We start from the raw sequence: 16079 nt of genomic DNA on the forward strand, positions 1-16079 counted from the left end.
TACGTCTAGATATTCTGTATAAAAATTGCTACCCAACTATTGCTCACAGGAGGGCATCTTTTTATAACTGCCAGTGATTCTGCACCAGTAGAGGTGGGGCTGGGTAACATACGTTCATGCAAGAAGGGGAGTGATGGTTCTTCCAGGACTACTTATATGTCCATGTGTGAATCTGGAGGTTACCACTTATATATGTAGCATAAGAACCCATTCACTCACTTAACAAATACTTATTGAGCCTACGTGTGCCAGGTATTGCTAAGGTACTGGAGATGTGAGTCAGTACAACAGAGATCTCTGCCATTATGGAGCGTAATCATAGTAGGGGGAACAGCCAGTAACCACCAGCATACTAACTGGTATGCAGTATGTTGGAAGGCAATAAATACTATGGAAATAAAGGTGAGCACAGTAAAGCTTGGGGGAATGTCCAGGGCTGGAGACTGTGGTAAGGTATCTGGGGGGAGGGTGTCGGGGTAGAGAGAAGCACTAGAACAGAGGCCCTGATGTGGAGGCATTTGTGACATGGGGACAAGCAGCAAGAAAGCAAGTGTGGGCCGAGTAGGGTGAGCAAAGGGAGGAAAGAGTAGGAGAGAACTGCAGTGGAAGGAAGATGAGGTCTAGTTTGGGACATGTTGAGTTTGAGGTGCCTGGTGGAAATCCAAGTGGCAGTGTTGGGATTCGTTGCGGAGAGTACTGGGCCAGAAAGATTTTGGGAGGGAAGGGTTGGCATATAGATGGTATTTGAAGCCATGCAATGATGGAAAATCACTGAGGGAGTGAATATAGATAAAGGGGTCAGAGACTGAGCCTTGGGGTGCCAAGACACCCAGGAGTCAAATGGTCAGCAAAGAACCAGGAAAAGAGATAAAGAAGGAGTGAGCAGTGGAGCAAGTGAATACAAGTAGCTGGGAGGAGGAGGGAGTGATGGACGGAATCAGATGCTACTGAGAAGTTAAGATGAGGACCAAGTATCCACCATTGAGTTTAGCACAGCAGAGGTCAAAGGTCACACTGAAGATAGTAGTGCAGGTGGAGTGGCACGGAGGCAACACCAAATGGGAATGGGCTGGGGAGAGAGAATGGGAGGGGACGGGTGGGAGGCAGTGAAGAATATGAATGGGACACTGGCTGATGGAAGAGGCGACCCCAAGCGAAGTTGTTAGAGGAGAGAAGAGTCAGTATGTTTCTGTGCTGATGGGAATGGGCTGGCAGAAAGAGGGAAGAGGAGAGAATAGCTGGAGCAGCCCATGGCCTAATTCTTCTCTCCTTCCCCAGCAACTCACGATGGAGCTGGTTTGGCTTATTTGAAGGAAAATTAAGTTAGCTCAGTTTTGGCAGGGCAACTAAAAACTTCATCTTTAGTTCCCCTGCATTCACTGGTAGGACAGGCATAATGTAAAGTTGTAATATATATATGACAGTTATGGGAATTGAATTTCTGATAGCCATAATTTTGGAAAGTCATAAAAATCTCTGATTCTATTACATCTGAATACTTGGTTTTATCTTTAGTCTCCATTTCCAGTTTTTCCCCAGCTTTATTGGGGTATCATTGACAAATAAAATTGTCCCCACTTCCAAATTTGATTACAATTTATAATAAAAACTTGAACTAGGTTTTGTTCTCCTCATTAAGCCTTTTGATCTGATAATAGTTATTTTGTGAGTAAGACACTAATAATAATAATCATAGAATAACTGTTATCTCTTAACAGGAGTCTACCAGTTAGTATAGCAATAAAATTAGTGTGTTGAAAAATGGAATTAGTCTGCATTTGGTTACTAGAATCCTTGTGTACTTTTCAAAATAATTGCTTAGTGTGTTGATACATGAAATTCTATGTAAAATCCTTGACTTTAACCAGGTAGTCTTAGTATCTCTGTGCCTTTCTCTTGTCTTAACGTATTCCCTTCCTCTTCCTCACCTTCGTCAGTTGGACTGTACATTTCCTGCAGCCCCTACTTACTGCTTCTTCAAATTTAACAAATCTCTGGACCCAAAGTATGTTTTTATGCTGATTTCATTAGCGTGTGTGAGGATAGGAGGAAAGAGAGAGGTTGAAGTGTCCAACTTTTGAGATTCCCAGTAGAACAGACCCTTGACATCTTAACCGAACACTCCATCAACTAGCATGAATATTTAGCACAGAGAGCTGTAAAGTAGTGCCCCTGAAGCATAGTAGGTGTGTATTTTGCAGTATTTTAAATCTTAGATGCCAAATTTCAGAGCATTAATAAACCAGAACATTTTATTTTTAGTTATATTAGATAAGAATTTAGCATGATTATGATCCTAACCTGAATTTTCCACCTGTAAATTCTAAGTATACACTGCCCATAGTCTTTGCTCATCCTCTCTTTTAATCCTTAAAACCACAGCTGTGTTTGAGTTATCAGTTGTGTACTTGGTCCTTTTACTAACCTTAAGGGTTTTGTTTTGTTTTTTAACCACAATACCTAAGCAGTAGCATTCACTTCTGCTCTCATAGTTGAACATTTGTAACAAGCATTTAATAATAACAAATTCTTTTTCTCTTCCTAATTTTGTAGCTCTGTAAGAAGCATCATTTTGGAATTAACAAACCCGAGAAGATTATACCATCTCCTGAAGACTCAAAGTTTCTACTGAAGACCTTTACGCATATTAAATCCAATGTGTCTGCTCCTAATAAAAAAAAGGTAAGAGTTTAATTGATATGGGCTTGTAATTCATCTTTGATTAATTTTAAATTGAGGGGTAATTTTCCTCCTGTAAACTTATTTTCAAACCACTTGTCATGTTAAAGCACTGTCTCTGCATATCCTTGGAATTATTTTCACTTTTCTCCTAGGAAGTTGTGTATTATCCACATGATGCTTTACATGTAGTTCCTGCAGTAATGGTTGATTCATTTCTTACAGGTCAAGGAAAGTAAGGAAAAGGAGAAATTGGAGAGAAGATTACTTGAGGAGTTGCTGAAGATGTTCATGGACTCAGAATCCTTTTACTACAGCCTGACATATGATCTGACCAATTCGGTGCAGAGGCAGCACTCGGGGGAAGAGGACCCCCGGCCCCTCTGGCAGAAGGTACCCCTCCCAGCTCAGAGCAGGGTCTGCCCTCCAGAACAGTTTATGGGCCTGTTTGGCTTCCATAGGAAAACTCAGCACGTTTCTGAACTGTTTATTCTCTACTTTTTTAGGTTGATGACCGGTTTTTTTGGAATAAATATATGATGCAAGATCTTACTGAGATTGGTGTGAGTAGTGGTTCCTAAAATATCCTGAGGCAGTCACAGTTGTTAAGAAATGTTTTTATATTGTATTAAAATAAATTGAAATATAATATTTTCCCTTTTAGAATGGGAATCACTTAGCTGGGAAAACCAAGGCATTATTTTTAAGGCAGTTCACTGTTCCCCTGTCCAGCCACAGGCCTGTCTTTTTAGCAGCTTTCCATATGCTACTAGAAATCTAAGGCTGTGGAATTAATGTCCACAGAGTTTTGTTTGTATCCACTGGAAATGTTGAAACCTAGTTTTCCTTTAATGATACCAGTCATTAGCTTACCTGTTTCCTCATCTGGGAATTGGAATAGACAGATCTCTGAGTACATCCAGTAGTGCCAGTATTTGAGTCAGGAAAGACAGGGATTATGATGAGATTGTTTTATGAGGTTTGCTCTGCTTTAATGATTAGTTTGCCCTTTACTCGGTCACTTAATGTCATAGCTTATGATTGTCCCAGGACAATTAATTCATTAGTCAGTCAACAAATATTTGTGGAAGGCCTGCTATGAGCCAGTTATTGTTTTAGACACAAAGTGGACAAGTAGCTGAATAGGGTGACATATTTTTCTTAACCTTTCAGAAGTTGCAAACCTTTTTTTCTTCTTGCTGTTTCTCCCCCTTGGTAGTATAAATGATTTTGACTGTCTCTGATGGTATCTGGGTATCTGTCATGCCTCTGCTGAGAGTGAGGCATGAAAATGTTCTCACTTCTCTTTATGATGCTGATCAAACCGTCATCACCAAAGCTCAGTGATAGGGGAGAAAAATAAAGGTGTGTACAGTGTGTATTTGTCCTGTTTGTTGACATACTAAGTTCTAATATGTTTTGCAGAATTTTTGTCAGACACTTGGCTTTGCCATTTAAAACTGACGACTTGCAATAAAGGTAGCATTTGGCAGCACATTTTTCTCTGTTCCTGTCAAGAGTTTTGCATTTATTGCCAGCACAAAAATGACAATAAGAATGCTAAGAATAATGAATGCCAATAGACCCTTCACTATTTTCAACTCTAACCACCTTCCTAAGCTCTTATCTGCAGCCTCCATCAAACAAAACAGAACTGTGAGGTAGGACCTGGAGTATAGGGTTATGGAAGAGGAGGTAGATTTGAAATTGATGCTGATAGTTAGTCTAGATAGATACTGTTGTGGAGACGGGAGAGACAGGGATTAAGAACAGCTCTCTCTGGAGTGCTTGGCTTCATACAGTCAATTGAGGAATCAGTATACTATCTTAGTCTGAAAGACATAGAAGATTAAATCTCTAACTTTAATACTCTCCTGATTACGTTGGATGAGTTTTTAAAATAAGATGTTTATGGCAAGGATTTTTTTTTGGCTCACTTACTACTGGATTTAAGCTTGCTGAAGCAAGTTTTCTTCCAAACTTAGAAAATGAGTAGAATTCTATGTTTTGTAATAAAGCGATAGAAGTTGGTTGTATTTTATTAAAGCCTTAATACAATTGGGAATTGAAAATCAACCTGTAAGATTAATTTTTTTCTATACCAACAGGAATAATCATAATAGCTATATTAAGTATTTACTAGAAGGCAGGCACTAGGCTAAACACTTTTTACATTTTACTCAATCATCACAACCTTATGAGGTCATAGTTTTTCCTATTTCTCAAAGCAGAATGTCAGGCATGGTGAGGTTAGGTTATTCACTGGAGTGAGTAAGCTGTGGAGCTTGAATTTGTACCCAGGCTGTCTGGCTTCTATGCTGTGGTCCCTCTCAGACAGCTCTTTTTGAATGGTCACCATAAAAGAAAGGATTCTCCCCTCCACCCGCTCTTTCCCTCCCTTCCTTCACTCACTCCTTAGTGTTCTCCAGTAATCAGAGCACATGGTTAAAGAATGGGAAGTTTCTGCTCTAATAAACTGACAAATGGGTGCTAGCTACTGTTTGGGCTTAAGAAAGCACTGGTGCTGTACAGAATAGGATCAACATGGTGTCTATATTGTTTTCAGACACCAGATGTGGACTTTTGGATTACCCCCATTATCCAAGGTTTTGTGCAGATTGAAGAACTTGTGGTTAATTATAATGAATCATCTGACGATGAGAAAAGCAGCCCAGAGACTCCCCCTCAGGAGTCCACCTGCGTAGATGACATTCATCCACGATTTCTAGTGGCTCTCATTTCACGCCGAAGTAGGCACAGAGCAGGTGAGTAGAGGGATATAATAGTGTGAAAATCAACTCCAGGCAAGAGTGGGGGAAACCCACAGATGTGTTGAAATGCTAACGACAATAATGGATTCAGAAACACTGTTGGCTTCAAAGTACCCGATGACTCTACATAGTGTTGTGATTGGGGACCAGTTTTTGGAGAGACGTGAATGAGAGAGAGTGAGCAAAAGGAGAAAGAAAAGGAAGTCTGTATATGGAGAAGAGAAGAAAGACACTTGGGGTGTGCTTCTAAATACCGTTGTTCTTACGACAGCCTGTATTACAGTAATAAATCCTTCCTGAGTGTTTGCACCTTTGGGAAAACTCCACTTTTTCAGTTCACAGGAATTACCTTAGCTTCACCTTTTAAAAGGCACTGATGCATACAGTTAGGATTTTGGGTAAGGTGATACTGTTATTGCACACTGGATTCCTAAGATAATCCTGAGAGACATAGAATTGGTTAAGAAACGTATCTAGTCAGACTAAGTACTTAAAACAAAAATTGTTGTTTTCTTTTTAAATTTCCTTTTAGGAATGCGTTATAAACGAAGAGGAGTAGATAAAAACGGAAATGTTGCAAATTATGTGGAGACTGAGCAGTTAATTCATGTTCATAATCATACCTTGTCATTTATTCAAACACGAGGCTCTGTGCCTGTCTTTTGGAGCCAGGTTGGGTATCGATATAATCCAAGACCTCGGCTGGACAAAAGTAAGCATGTCAATTACTTGGCTTACAAATGATTTCAGAGAGAATATTTTTTAAAATATTGGATACTTTATAGATATGGATTTGCTTTGCCACATACTTCATTTAAAATAACAACTCATACAGAATTTAATAGTGATATAATAATCACAAAAGAGTAATTATGGTTCTCAAAAATTTAAGTATTTTTAATAATAAAAACTTCCCTGACAATAGAGTAAAACATTATTTCATAGATTTTAAATTGTGGTTTCTTTAAAGAATACTTTACATTAAATGCTTAATTTTGGAAAAGGGTAAATGTAGCCAATATTTGTAAAAGGTAAAAATATCTTAAGATAGTATCTACAAGAAATAGGTAAGATGGCTTTACTCAAATGTCTTGCTGTGAAAGGTTTGCTGTATTAAATATTGAAACTTAATTTCTTCCAGTATTATCACTTTAGCACTGGCGTAGCTAAGCCATGTCAATCTAATTAAAGTACTAAATGAGGTAGATTTTAAAAGTTGTTTCCAGAATATTTCTTTCTCAAAACTTATATTTGTGAGAATTCTGTTAAACTTCAGTTTGTAATATCCTTGTTTCAGAGGGGTTTTTATTCTTTTATTATAAACCACATGATACCTTTCTGACAAGTAGGCTGGATTATAAATGACAAATGTCATAATTTCACAGTTTGAACTTGCAGTGGGTTTCACTTTAGGCTAATTGGGGGGATCTCTGGCTTAGAATTTCATTTTAAAGCACTGGTTTTAGACAATCTTTGTTACATTTGGGCTGTCAATAAGTTATTTAAAAGTAAGAATAAGAAGGAATAGACACTAATTTCTGTCATAAACATGGGATGGAAAAATAGATTTTGTGTCACTTCTTTGTAGGTGAAAAGGACACTGTTGCCTATTTCTGTGCCCATTTCGAAGAACAACTGAAAATTTACAAAAAACAGGTGGGCTTTGATCTGTAATAATGAAATGTTCCTTCATATTTAGAACTGGTTGTATATCTCTTTCTTTAAATTTAATGAAAGGACTATGTACTGTTAATGATTAAGCAAAATGGCAATTGTCGTGAAGTGAGAGAGCACATATAAGCCAATAGTATTCTTGACATTCTTTAATTATCATTACTGAGTCAGCTCCTTTAGACTGTTTTTAGATAAGAGATTAGTCTATTGTCAATTAGTTATTACAGTCTGAGAAGAATGGGAGTAAGAAATAAAAGGCATCACAAACCATCTGCAGTTCCCCCTCCTGAGATAACAATTTGATATGTATCTTTTTTATCTGCCCATCTTTCTTACATATTCATACATGTACATATTTGTAGGAATATGATCATGTAAGCCAAAATCAATTAAGAACTGTTGGGTGAAATACAAGTGCAATAAGATGACCAGATTTCAGATAGAAGATTAATATAGAGTAATCAGTGACTCTTATTCATTAGCAATGACTAGTCTAAACGTGTAATGCCATGGAATACATTTTTCTAACAACAAAATAAAGTAGAATAGGAAGAAATAACCTAAATTCTAATAAACATACAAAAAAGATAGCATGTGTGTGGGGTGGGGTGGGGGGAAGAATTCCTGAAGAACAAAAAAGGAAACCTAAATGAATGGAGGGAAAATATCATGTTCCTGGCAGGGAAGACTCAAAATATTGAATAGATTTTAGTTCTTCCAAAATCAATATATAAATTTTGTGCCATTTTAAATTCCAAGAGGAAATTAAAAGGCAAACCACCTAAAAATCAAGAAGCTTGGTAATAAGAAATAAAGGCAGGTATTGGGGAATTGAGAGTTCTTATACATGGCTAGAGGGAATCTAAGTTGGGATAGCCATTTTGAGTGGTATTACTTATCAAAATAAAATATGCTTATTCTGTTAACCCTGGAGTTTTGCTTTTTAATACCTATCCTACATACCATATATAAAAATCAATTCCAGATTGGCTGTATTCCATGTCTTACACATTCAGACTGGTCATTGCTGTCAGATAAGAGCGACTGATTATTACAAGTATCATTACAAAGAATAAATCACAATTTAAACACCTGATCACTGTAAAAGTTGAAATAAGACTGAGTTGTGTAAAGGAAGAAGCAGAAATAACCTCCTCGCCACCCTCATCTCTTCTCCATATTGACTTTCAAGACCTGTTGTACACATCCGTTCAATAGGTATGTGTACTGAGCAGACACATCCTTGTTTCTAGCTGTACTCTAACAATGTCCGTCTGTCCATTCTTCCCTGGGTGATTGCTGTCTGGGAGGCAGGCCCACTGGCAGTCTGACTGTTGCGGCAACCCTGCTGTTGCTTTAGCCAGTGGTTGGTTTAGGTATTTGCTTGTGTATGTTTGTGGGCAGTTTGGCCAATGACGTATGATGGGAGGGCAGTCCTCTGGGAGGCTTCTGGGAAAGATTTCCTGCTCTAATAAAAAGAGATACAGGAACCAGCAGGAACCGTCTGTAGTGTTTGTGTCTGGATTTTTTGCGGTGCTATAGCTGTTTCAAGGTCCTGAAAGAACTAGCCTGTGTGTTAGACCAATGTGCTGAGGATGGCAGAACAAAAAGGTGTAAAGAACTGGTATGAGTAACCACTGAAGTAAGCAGTTCTGGACCCCCAGACTTCTTGTTCTGAGTCAGTGATTTGTCGTTTGCAGTGAAAGCCATCCTGAGACATGCTTATATACACATTCAAAATTTAAGTCAAAAAAGGGCTGTACTATATGTACAGTTCAGCTGTTTCCACTTAGTATCTCATTAAATAAATAGCTAATCATTTTACCACTGATGGGCCTTTAAGGTTTAGTTTTTGCTATAATAAACATTCTCCAGAAAACATCCTTTGGGTCACTTGTGTGGTTTCTAGAATAAATTTCTAGAAGTGAAATGGCTCAATCAAATGGTGTATGCATTGAAAGTTGATGCCGACCACTCTGTTGCTCCCAAAAAGATCGTATCAGTTTCCACTCTCAGCAGCAGTGGGAATCAGTGACCATTTCTCCATGTATTCTCCAATGCTGCCTATATTTAGTAGTCAGTTTTTGCCTGTGCATAGGTAAAAACTAGTTTTCTGTTTTAAAATTTTCATTTCATATTTTCTCTTGTGTGTGACTTTCCTTTTTTCTTACTGAATTTATTAGCACTCTATGCATTTTGGTTTTTATGTTGCAAGTATATTGCCCTAGGTAGGCCTTTGTTTTTTGTTGTCTTTGGCTGTTTACATGATCATTTGGTATGGAGGTTTTAAATTTTTTGATTGTCACGCCTGTCCATCTTTTAGGTCCTCTTGTTTTTGTGTTGTGCTTATTAGAAAGTCATGTCCCATCCTACAGTTGTGGAAACATCATTTGAAATGTTGTAGCTTTTTTATAACTTGATGAAAAAATATTTAGGTCATTAATGCATGTAGAATTTATTTTATATATAATGAGATGTAAAGAGCTAAAGTAAGCTTTTTCCCCACTCTATAGACATATCGCAGTACCATTTATAGACTAGTCCATATTTCTCCCAGAATGATAAGTTTTTATACCTTAGATTCCTCAGTGTACATAGGTCTATTTCTAGGCTGTCAGTCCTGTCCTGCTGAGTCTTTCACCTTTTGCTACATGAGTATGAGTATCACAGTTTTAATTGTTACAGATTTGGAATATGTTTTGCTCTCCAGTGGGGCAAGTCCTCCTTTATTACTGTTCGATTTCAAAAATTTGCCCACATATTTATCCTTCCAGAAAAATTTTAGAATTGCCAAGTCCATAGAAAGATCCTGATTGAATTTTGATTAGGATTTCTTCCCAATAGGGAAGTTGACTATATAGTTTAATCTGTGGAGATTTGACATCTTTGCAATATTGATTCTTGCCATTTAGCACTATGGTATGTCTCTCCATTTATTTGGGTTTTCTTTTATGCATTTCAGCCAAGTTTTACAGTATCCAGTATGCAAGTCTTGTATATTTGTTAAAAATTATTCTAGATATTTTAAATATTAGCTATTATAAAGGACCTTGTTTTCATTATGTATTCTGATGGGTTATTACAAATATATAATGTATTAAAAAGTTGTCAATGCCATTGATATAAATGGTTCTCAAAAACCTAAATTTAACAAATGAAAATTTAGTTTTATAGGGAGAAGATTGATGCTTGAGTAGATTAATTTCTAAGCATGGATATAAAATATTTCTAAGACATAATTCCAAATAACTCCATTAAAAATCATGAGTCTAGCATCTGATTAAATGGAGTTTTTTTTTTCCCCTTTCCTCTCCCAGGTTATTATTAACTTGGTAGACCAGGCAGGAAGAGAGAAGATTATCGGTGATGCATTCCTGAAGCAGGTGTTGCTCTTTAACCACTCACACCTCACCTATGTCTCATTTGACTTCCATGAGCACTGGTAAGGGGCTTCCTGAGGTGAACTTTGATCAGCTCCAGTCTTAATGGCCTATGCAGTCACAGGGGCCTTAGTTCTCTTCTTACTGGGAAGAAACATCTCTTTTGCTCATCAGTTTTAGAAAGGGAGGGAGTGTCGTTTTTTTACTTTTAATTTTCATTTGGGCTTTATTTTGGCTAAAAATATAAATGAATTGTTCCTGAAATATTGACAGTCTTTCGGTTCAAAAATGACTTGGAGACTTAGAGTTCCATTTTCCCTTAACCATTCAGTTAAAGAGCTTCTGGACCTTTCCTTTCTGCTTGAGTCTGAGCCTGGCAGAAGTGATAGAGTCCCCTTAAGAATCATCTGTTGGCTTGTCTTCATAGTCTATTAATAATAGTTCTTTCTCCATGAATAAACTTTGCTAGAATTGGTTCTGGAAAAACAATAGTTGGTGAATCTTTTTGATGGTAACTTTAACTTGTGTGTATTCTGAAAGCAAGGTTCTTTTGTCATAATCCTGGCTTTCATGTGGGTTCATTTACCTAGATATTGAAAGTTTGTTGAGGAAAGCAGCTTCTGATAACCTGTGATGTATTTCAGTGTATTGTTAAGTATGTCTTATTTCACTTTTTGCTACTAATGCAGATTAGGTATAAACATATAATTGTATTTTATAGTAGTATTAGCCTCATGTACTTAGAGTAATAATTTAATTTTTCCAAGCTTCCTTAAATACCATGTAAATTAAAAAAAATACTACTAAAGATTTTTTTCTTTTGGCATTTTTTTAGCCGAGGAATGAAGTTTGAGAATGTTCAAACACTAACAGATGCCATTTATGACATTATTCTTGACATGAAGTGGTGTTGGTAGGTATTTCATAACAGGTCAGTTTGACAGACTCATGATTTGTAAAATCATATGTATTTGTGTAGAACTGCTAAGCATGAAAATAATTTTGCAGCAAGCTGAGAAAGCGTTTTTATTTTTCATGTTTTGCTTCCCAGTTCCTATTATTTTTAAGAGAGAGTGTTGGTCACTAGGCAGTGCTAGCTTTGAACAGGGAAAAGGCGCCGGATGTTTAGGCAACATGGAGTGAAGTGCTCCGTGACTATTCTTTACTTCTGTCTAGCGGTCTGTGTTTCCTCTGTCTCCTCTTTCTCACTGCCCCTAATATGGGAAGGTGCACTTTAGACACTTGGTCTTAGTTTTCAGGCATTTCAAGATCATTAGAGAAAGAAAATGATTCTCAGAGTATAGGTGGGAGACGTAGGAAGAAGAAACTTGTTTAAAGGACAGGAGAGAACATTTGATCAGACTTCAGGGCCACAGGTGGCCAGAGAAATGAGATGAGCAAGGAGTGCTGCCTGCCCCTTCAGGGCGTGGAGAAGTGGGTTTGTTCAAGCCAGTTTAGATGCACTGCTTCTTTGAGTCAAAAAGGAGGGGCAGGTTGGTGTTTTAAATGTGTGGAAAAGCACAACTTGAGGTGGTGGCAGCTTGCCCAGTAGTCAGTCCTGTGACTTGGGCAAGTCGCTCTTTCTGCACCTTGGTTTGTTTTTTGTTTGTTTGTTTTTCAAAATGATGACAAAAAATATCTTCCTTGTTAAACTATTGTGTAAATCAACAACAGCATCTATGAAGGACTCAATAATGCCTGCCATGTAATAATATTCCAAGCAAATTGATAGCCAGAACTGCTGTTATTATTGTTAAGATTCTGGTTTTTGGAAAACTTAAAACTATTTCATATTGTAAAATAATCACATATTATTTTGGAAAAGGGTTGATCAAGCTGGAGTAATATGTAAACAAGAAGGGATTTTTCGTGTTAATTGCATGGACTGCCTGGATCGCACCAATGTAGTTCAAGCTGCCATTGCACGAGTGGTCATGGAACAGCAGGTAATTTGTTGTACATTGGATTATAAATAATCCCTTTCTGAAGTTTTTTCACGTATAAACAAATAACTGAAATTTTTGTTCAATAGAGCATTTACAGCATACAAATATCTTCATTGCTTATTAAAACCTGGAAAGCACAACTTTCATTAAAAAGTTGAATCGAGTGGCCTTTTCTAAATTATCATTTCAAAAATGTGAGGCCCAACATTTAAAAATTTACTGGGTGGCAGTGTGCCTTCATTTACCTTTTTTCTCTCAGCCCCAAACTCTTCCTTCTGTGTTTGGGTCTGGGAGACTGTGTATCACATTTCTCCTGGGCCAGTGGGCTCCATGTCAGGGTCTGTCAGTAGGAGGTGCTAAAGGAAAACCATGGGGCTGGATGAAGAGAAGGGACAGGCTTCTTTCCCTGTGTTACCTTCCTGTGGGCAGCCCCCTCTCTGGGGCTGTTGGTTTCTTCGGCACCACAGAACCACCCTCTTCCCTTTATGCCCCAATTGGTGGCAACTGCTTCCTGTACTCATCATGTCCGTTACTCAGTGTCCTCTTTTGGATCATTCAGCCCTCTAACACCTGAGTAACAAATTCTCTAGGAAAGTCTTATCACAGTTTCCGTTTTTTTTTTTTAATAGAACCTAGCAACCGTCCTTAGAGGATGTGAGTCTGCTCCTTCTAACGTCACTTTGCAGCAGCCAGGCTTTTGAGTCCACAGCCCTGGCTGTACCACATACTGGGTGCTGACCCCATGCAAAAACTCAATCCCTCTAAATTTTTGTCTCCTCATCTTTAAATAGAGGTCTAGATACTGACTACATAAAGTTGTTATGAGGAGTAAATGAGATAATTTATGTAAAAAATCTGTTAAAACCCTGGCCCTAGCACAGAGTTAACAACTATTGGGCACTTAGCTGTTCTGCTTATTATTTCATTGTGCTTTTTTGCTAGTTTTACTTCATAGGCAAATTTAAAGACAAATATAGAGTGAGGCTACATACTAAAAATTACACCAGAACAGTATAAATGTTTCATTCTATTTATTTACCTGAAGCAATTCATAAGACTGTCTCTCAAGTGTTGTTTTATTTTGAAAAAGTCTGAAACACCATTTCTTTTAAGAGTCCTAATATGTATTTGAACATGCTTCCTTTTTGTACAGTATACATTTTATGCTATAGTTTGCTGGCTTCCTATGTAGTTAATCTACCAATATGTACATTTTAGCTGAAGAAATTAGGTGTGATGCCCCCAGAACAGCCACTACCAGTGAAATGCAATCGGATCTATCAGATAATGTGGGCCAATAACGGAGACTCCATCAGCAGGCAGTACGCTGGGACAGCAGCTCTGAAGGTAAATGCCTGTAGCAAGCATTTGTGGATCATTCTTTGGGACACAGAATGTGGTTTAAAACCAACTTTGCTTTTGAGAGAAAGGTATGTGGGCTACAGGTGGTAGGTCTATACAGTTGACTCCTTTCTGGAATGTTTGGCTAAGGTATGGGTCATGTATTGAAATTGCTTCTGGGGCCAGGTAATGTGTCTCAATCAGGCCACTCATTAGATTAAAGGGAGAGATGGATATGTGTGGACCTACGTAAGAGCTTATGTTGTCTTGGGAGGGTGCTATTCTGCTGCTTCCTTATGGGGATGAAGGCCCAGTGTTGCTAGATCGCTCAGTTTTTCAAGAGAATTTAGAAATCTGGAATTTTATGTGAACTACTTGTTTTAAAAAACTTTATATAAACAAAATAGAACATGTCTGTTAATGGGATTTGGTTGCTAATTTGCCTCCTTTGAATGTGAATTCCAACCCTACTTCTTACTAGCTCTGTGACATTGGGCAAGTCACTTAACCTCTCTGTGTCCATCTCTTCATCTGTAAAACAGGATTAGTACAAGGTTCACTTCAAAAAAATTGTCATGTAATCATAGGAGTTAATGCACATGAGGGCTTAAACCATTGCCTGGCACATAGTAAATGGTAAAGAAATGCTTTATTATCTTTTTGTGGTTGTAGTAAATAGTCTTTTGAGGATCTTCTAGAACTAATCTTCACAGAATTTAAATGTAAAATATAGTCACTGGTCACTAAATACTCCCTCTTTGGGCAATTGGACATGGTCTAATTAGTTTAAATTAGGTTTATGTTAATTTTACTTCAAGGTAATAGTTCATCTCAAGATATTTCTTAAAATAAATTGTACTATTAAGGAAACTGAACTTTAGACGTCTGTATATATAAATTATTGTTTAATTAAGGAGAAATAACTTCTGCACTCACCATTGGAACACCTAAATATATAACACAGATACTAGCAGAACTAAAAGGAGAAATAAAGCACAATACAGTAATAGGGGGGACTTTAATACGCCTTTTTCAACAATGGATAGATCATCTAGGCAGAAAATCAGGAAACAGTATACTTGAACAACACTATAGACCAAGTGGATCTAACAGACAGACAAAACATTCCATCCAACAACAAAATATACATTCTTCAGAAGTGCAAATGAAACATTTTCCAGGATAGATCATATGTTAGGCCACAAAACAAGTCTCAACAAGTTCAAGAAGATAGTAATTATATCAGGTATATTTTCTGACTGCAGTGGTATGAAACTAGAAATCAATAATAGGAGGAAAATTGGAAAATACACAACGTGTGGAAATTAAACAACACATTCTCGAAACACAAATGGATCAAAGAAGAAATCAAAAGGAAATGAAAAAATGTTTTGAAACAAATGAAATGGAAATACAATATACCAAAACTTATAAGACACAGCAAAAGCAATTCCTTTTTTTATTTTTATTAAAGTATTGATAAACAATCTTATGGTGGTTTCACATACACAAAACAGTGATTCAGCATTCACCCATATTATCAAGCCCTCACCCCCTCCATTGTGGTCACTGTCTATCAACATAGTAAGATGTTACAGTTATTAATTGTATTCTCTGCTGTAATACTGTCCCAGTGAACTATGTTGTGATTGTGAATTATAGTGCCCCTTAATCCCCTTCTCCCTCCCCACCCACCTTCTCCAACCATTCCCCTTTGGTAACCATTAGTCACTTCTCAGTGTTTATGAGTCTGCAGCAAAAGCAATTCTAAGATGAAAGTTTATAGCTATAAATGCCTATATTAAGAAAAAAGAAAGATCTCAAACAACCTAATATTACAACTGAAGGAACTAGGAGAAAAAAAGGAAACTAAGCCCCAAATTAGCAGAAATAAGGAAATAATAAAGATTAGAGCAGAAATACATAAAACAGGAAATAAGAAAACAATAGAAAGATCAGCAAAACTTAAGAGTTGGTTTTTTGAAGAAATAAAATTGATAAACCTTTAGCTAGACTAAACAAGAAGAAAAGAACACTCAAAATTATGAGACATTATAACCAATACCACAGAAATACATAGGATCATAAGAGACTACTCTGAACAATTTTATGCCAACATATTGGACAGTTTAGAAGAAATGGATAAATTCCGAGAAACATACAATCTACCAAGACCGAATCATGAAGAAATAGAAAATCTAAGCAGACCAATGAATGAGTAAGGAGATTGAATCAGTAACAAAAACCTCTCAAGTAGAAAATTCCAGTACCAGATGGTTTCACTGGTG

The 16079-nt window shown here is 37.2% G+C and overlaps 1 protein-coding gene across 2 annotated transcripts in view; it reads left to right on the forward strand.

Moving 5' to 3' along the window:
- INPP5F (inositol polyphosphate-5-phosphatase F) overlaps window positions 1-16079 on the forward strand; it is an 85855-nt gene that overhangs the window by 49991 nt on the left and 19785 nt on the right. For both annotated transcript variants that reach the window (XM_036898700.2, XM_036898701.2), the window contains 10 exons: window positions 2554-2682; window positions 2905-3072; window positions 3186-3242; window positions 5246-5444; window positions 5983-6162; window positions 7039-7106; window positions 10442-10566; window positions 11340-11417; window positions 12330-12450; window positions 13669-13797. In XM_036898700.2, the coding sequence (XP_036754595.2) occupies window positions 2554-2682; window positions 2905-3072; window positions 3186-3242; window positions 5246-5444; window positions 5983-6162; window positions 7039-7106; window positions 10442-10566; window positions 11340-11417; window positions 12330-12450; window positions 13669-13797 (1254 nt within the window). The remainder of the gene's footprint in view (window positions 1-2553; window positions 2683-2904; window positions 3073-3185; window positions 3243-5245; window positions 5445-5982; window positions 6163-7038; window positions 7107-10441; window positions 10567-11339; window positions 11418-12329; window positions 12451-13668; window positions 13798-16079) is intronic.

This window comes from Manis pentadactyla, chromosome 8 (genome assembly GCF_030020395.1).
Source record: "Manis pentadactyla isolate mManPen7 chromosome 8, mManPen7.hap1, whole genome shotgun sequence".
NCBI classification, from domain to species: domain Eukaryota; kingdom Metazoa; phylum Chordata; class Mammalia; order Pholidota; family Manidae; genus Manis; species Manis pentadactyla.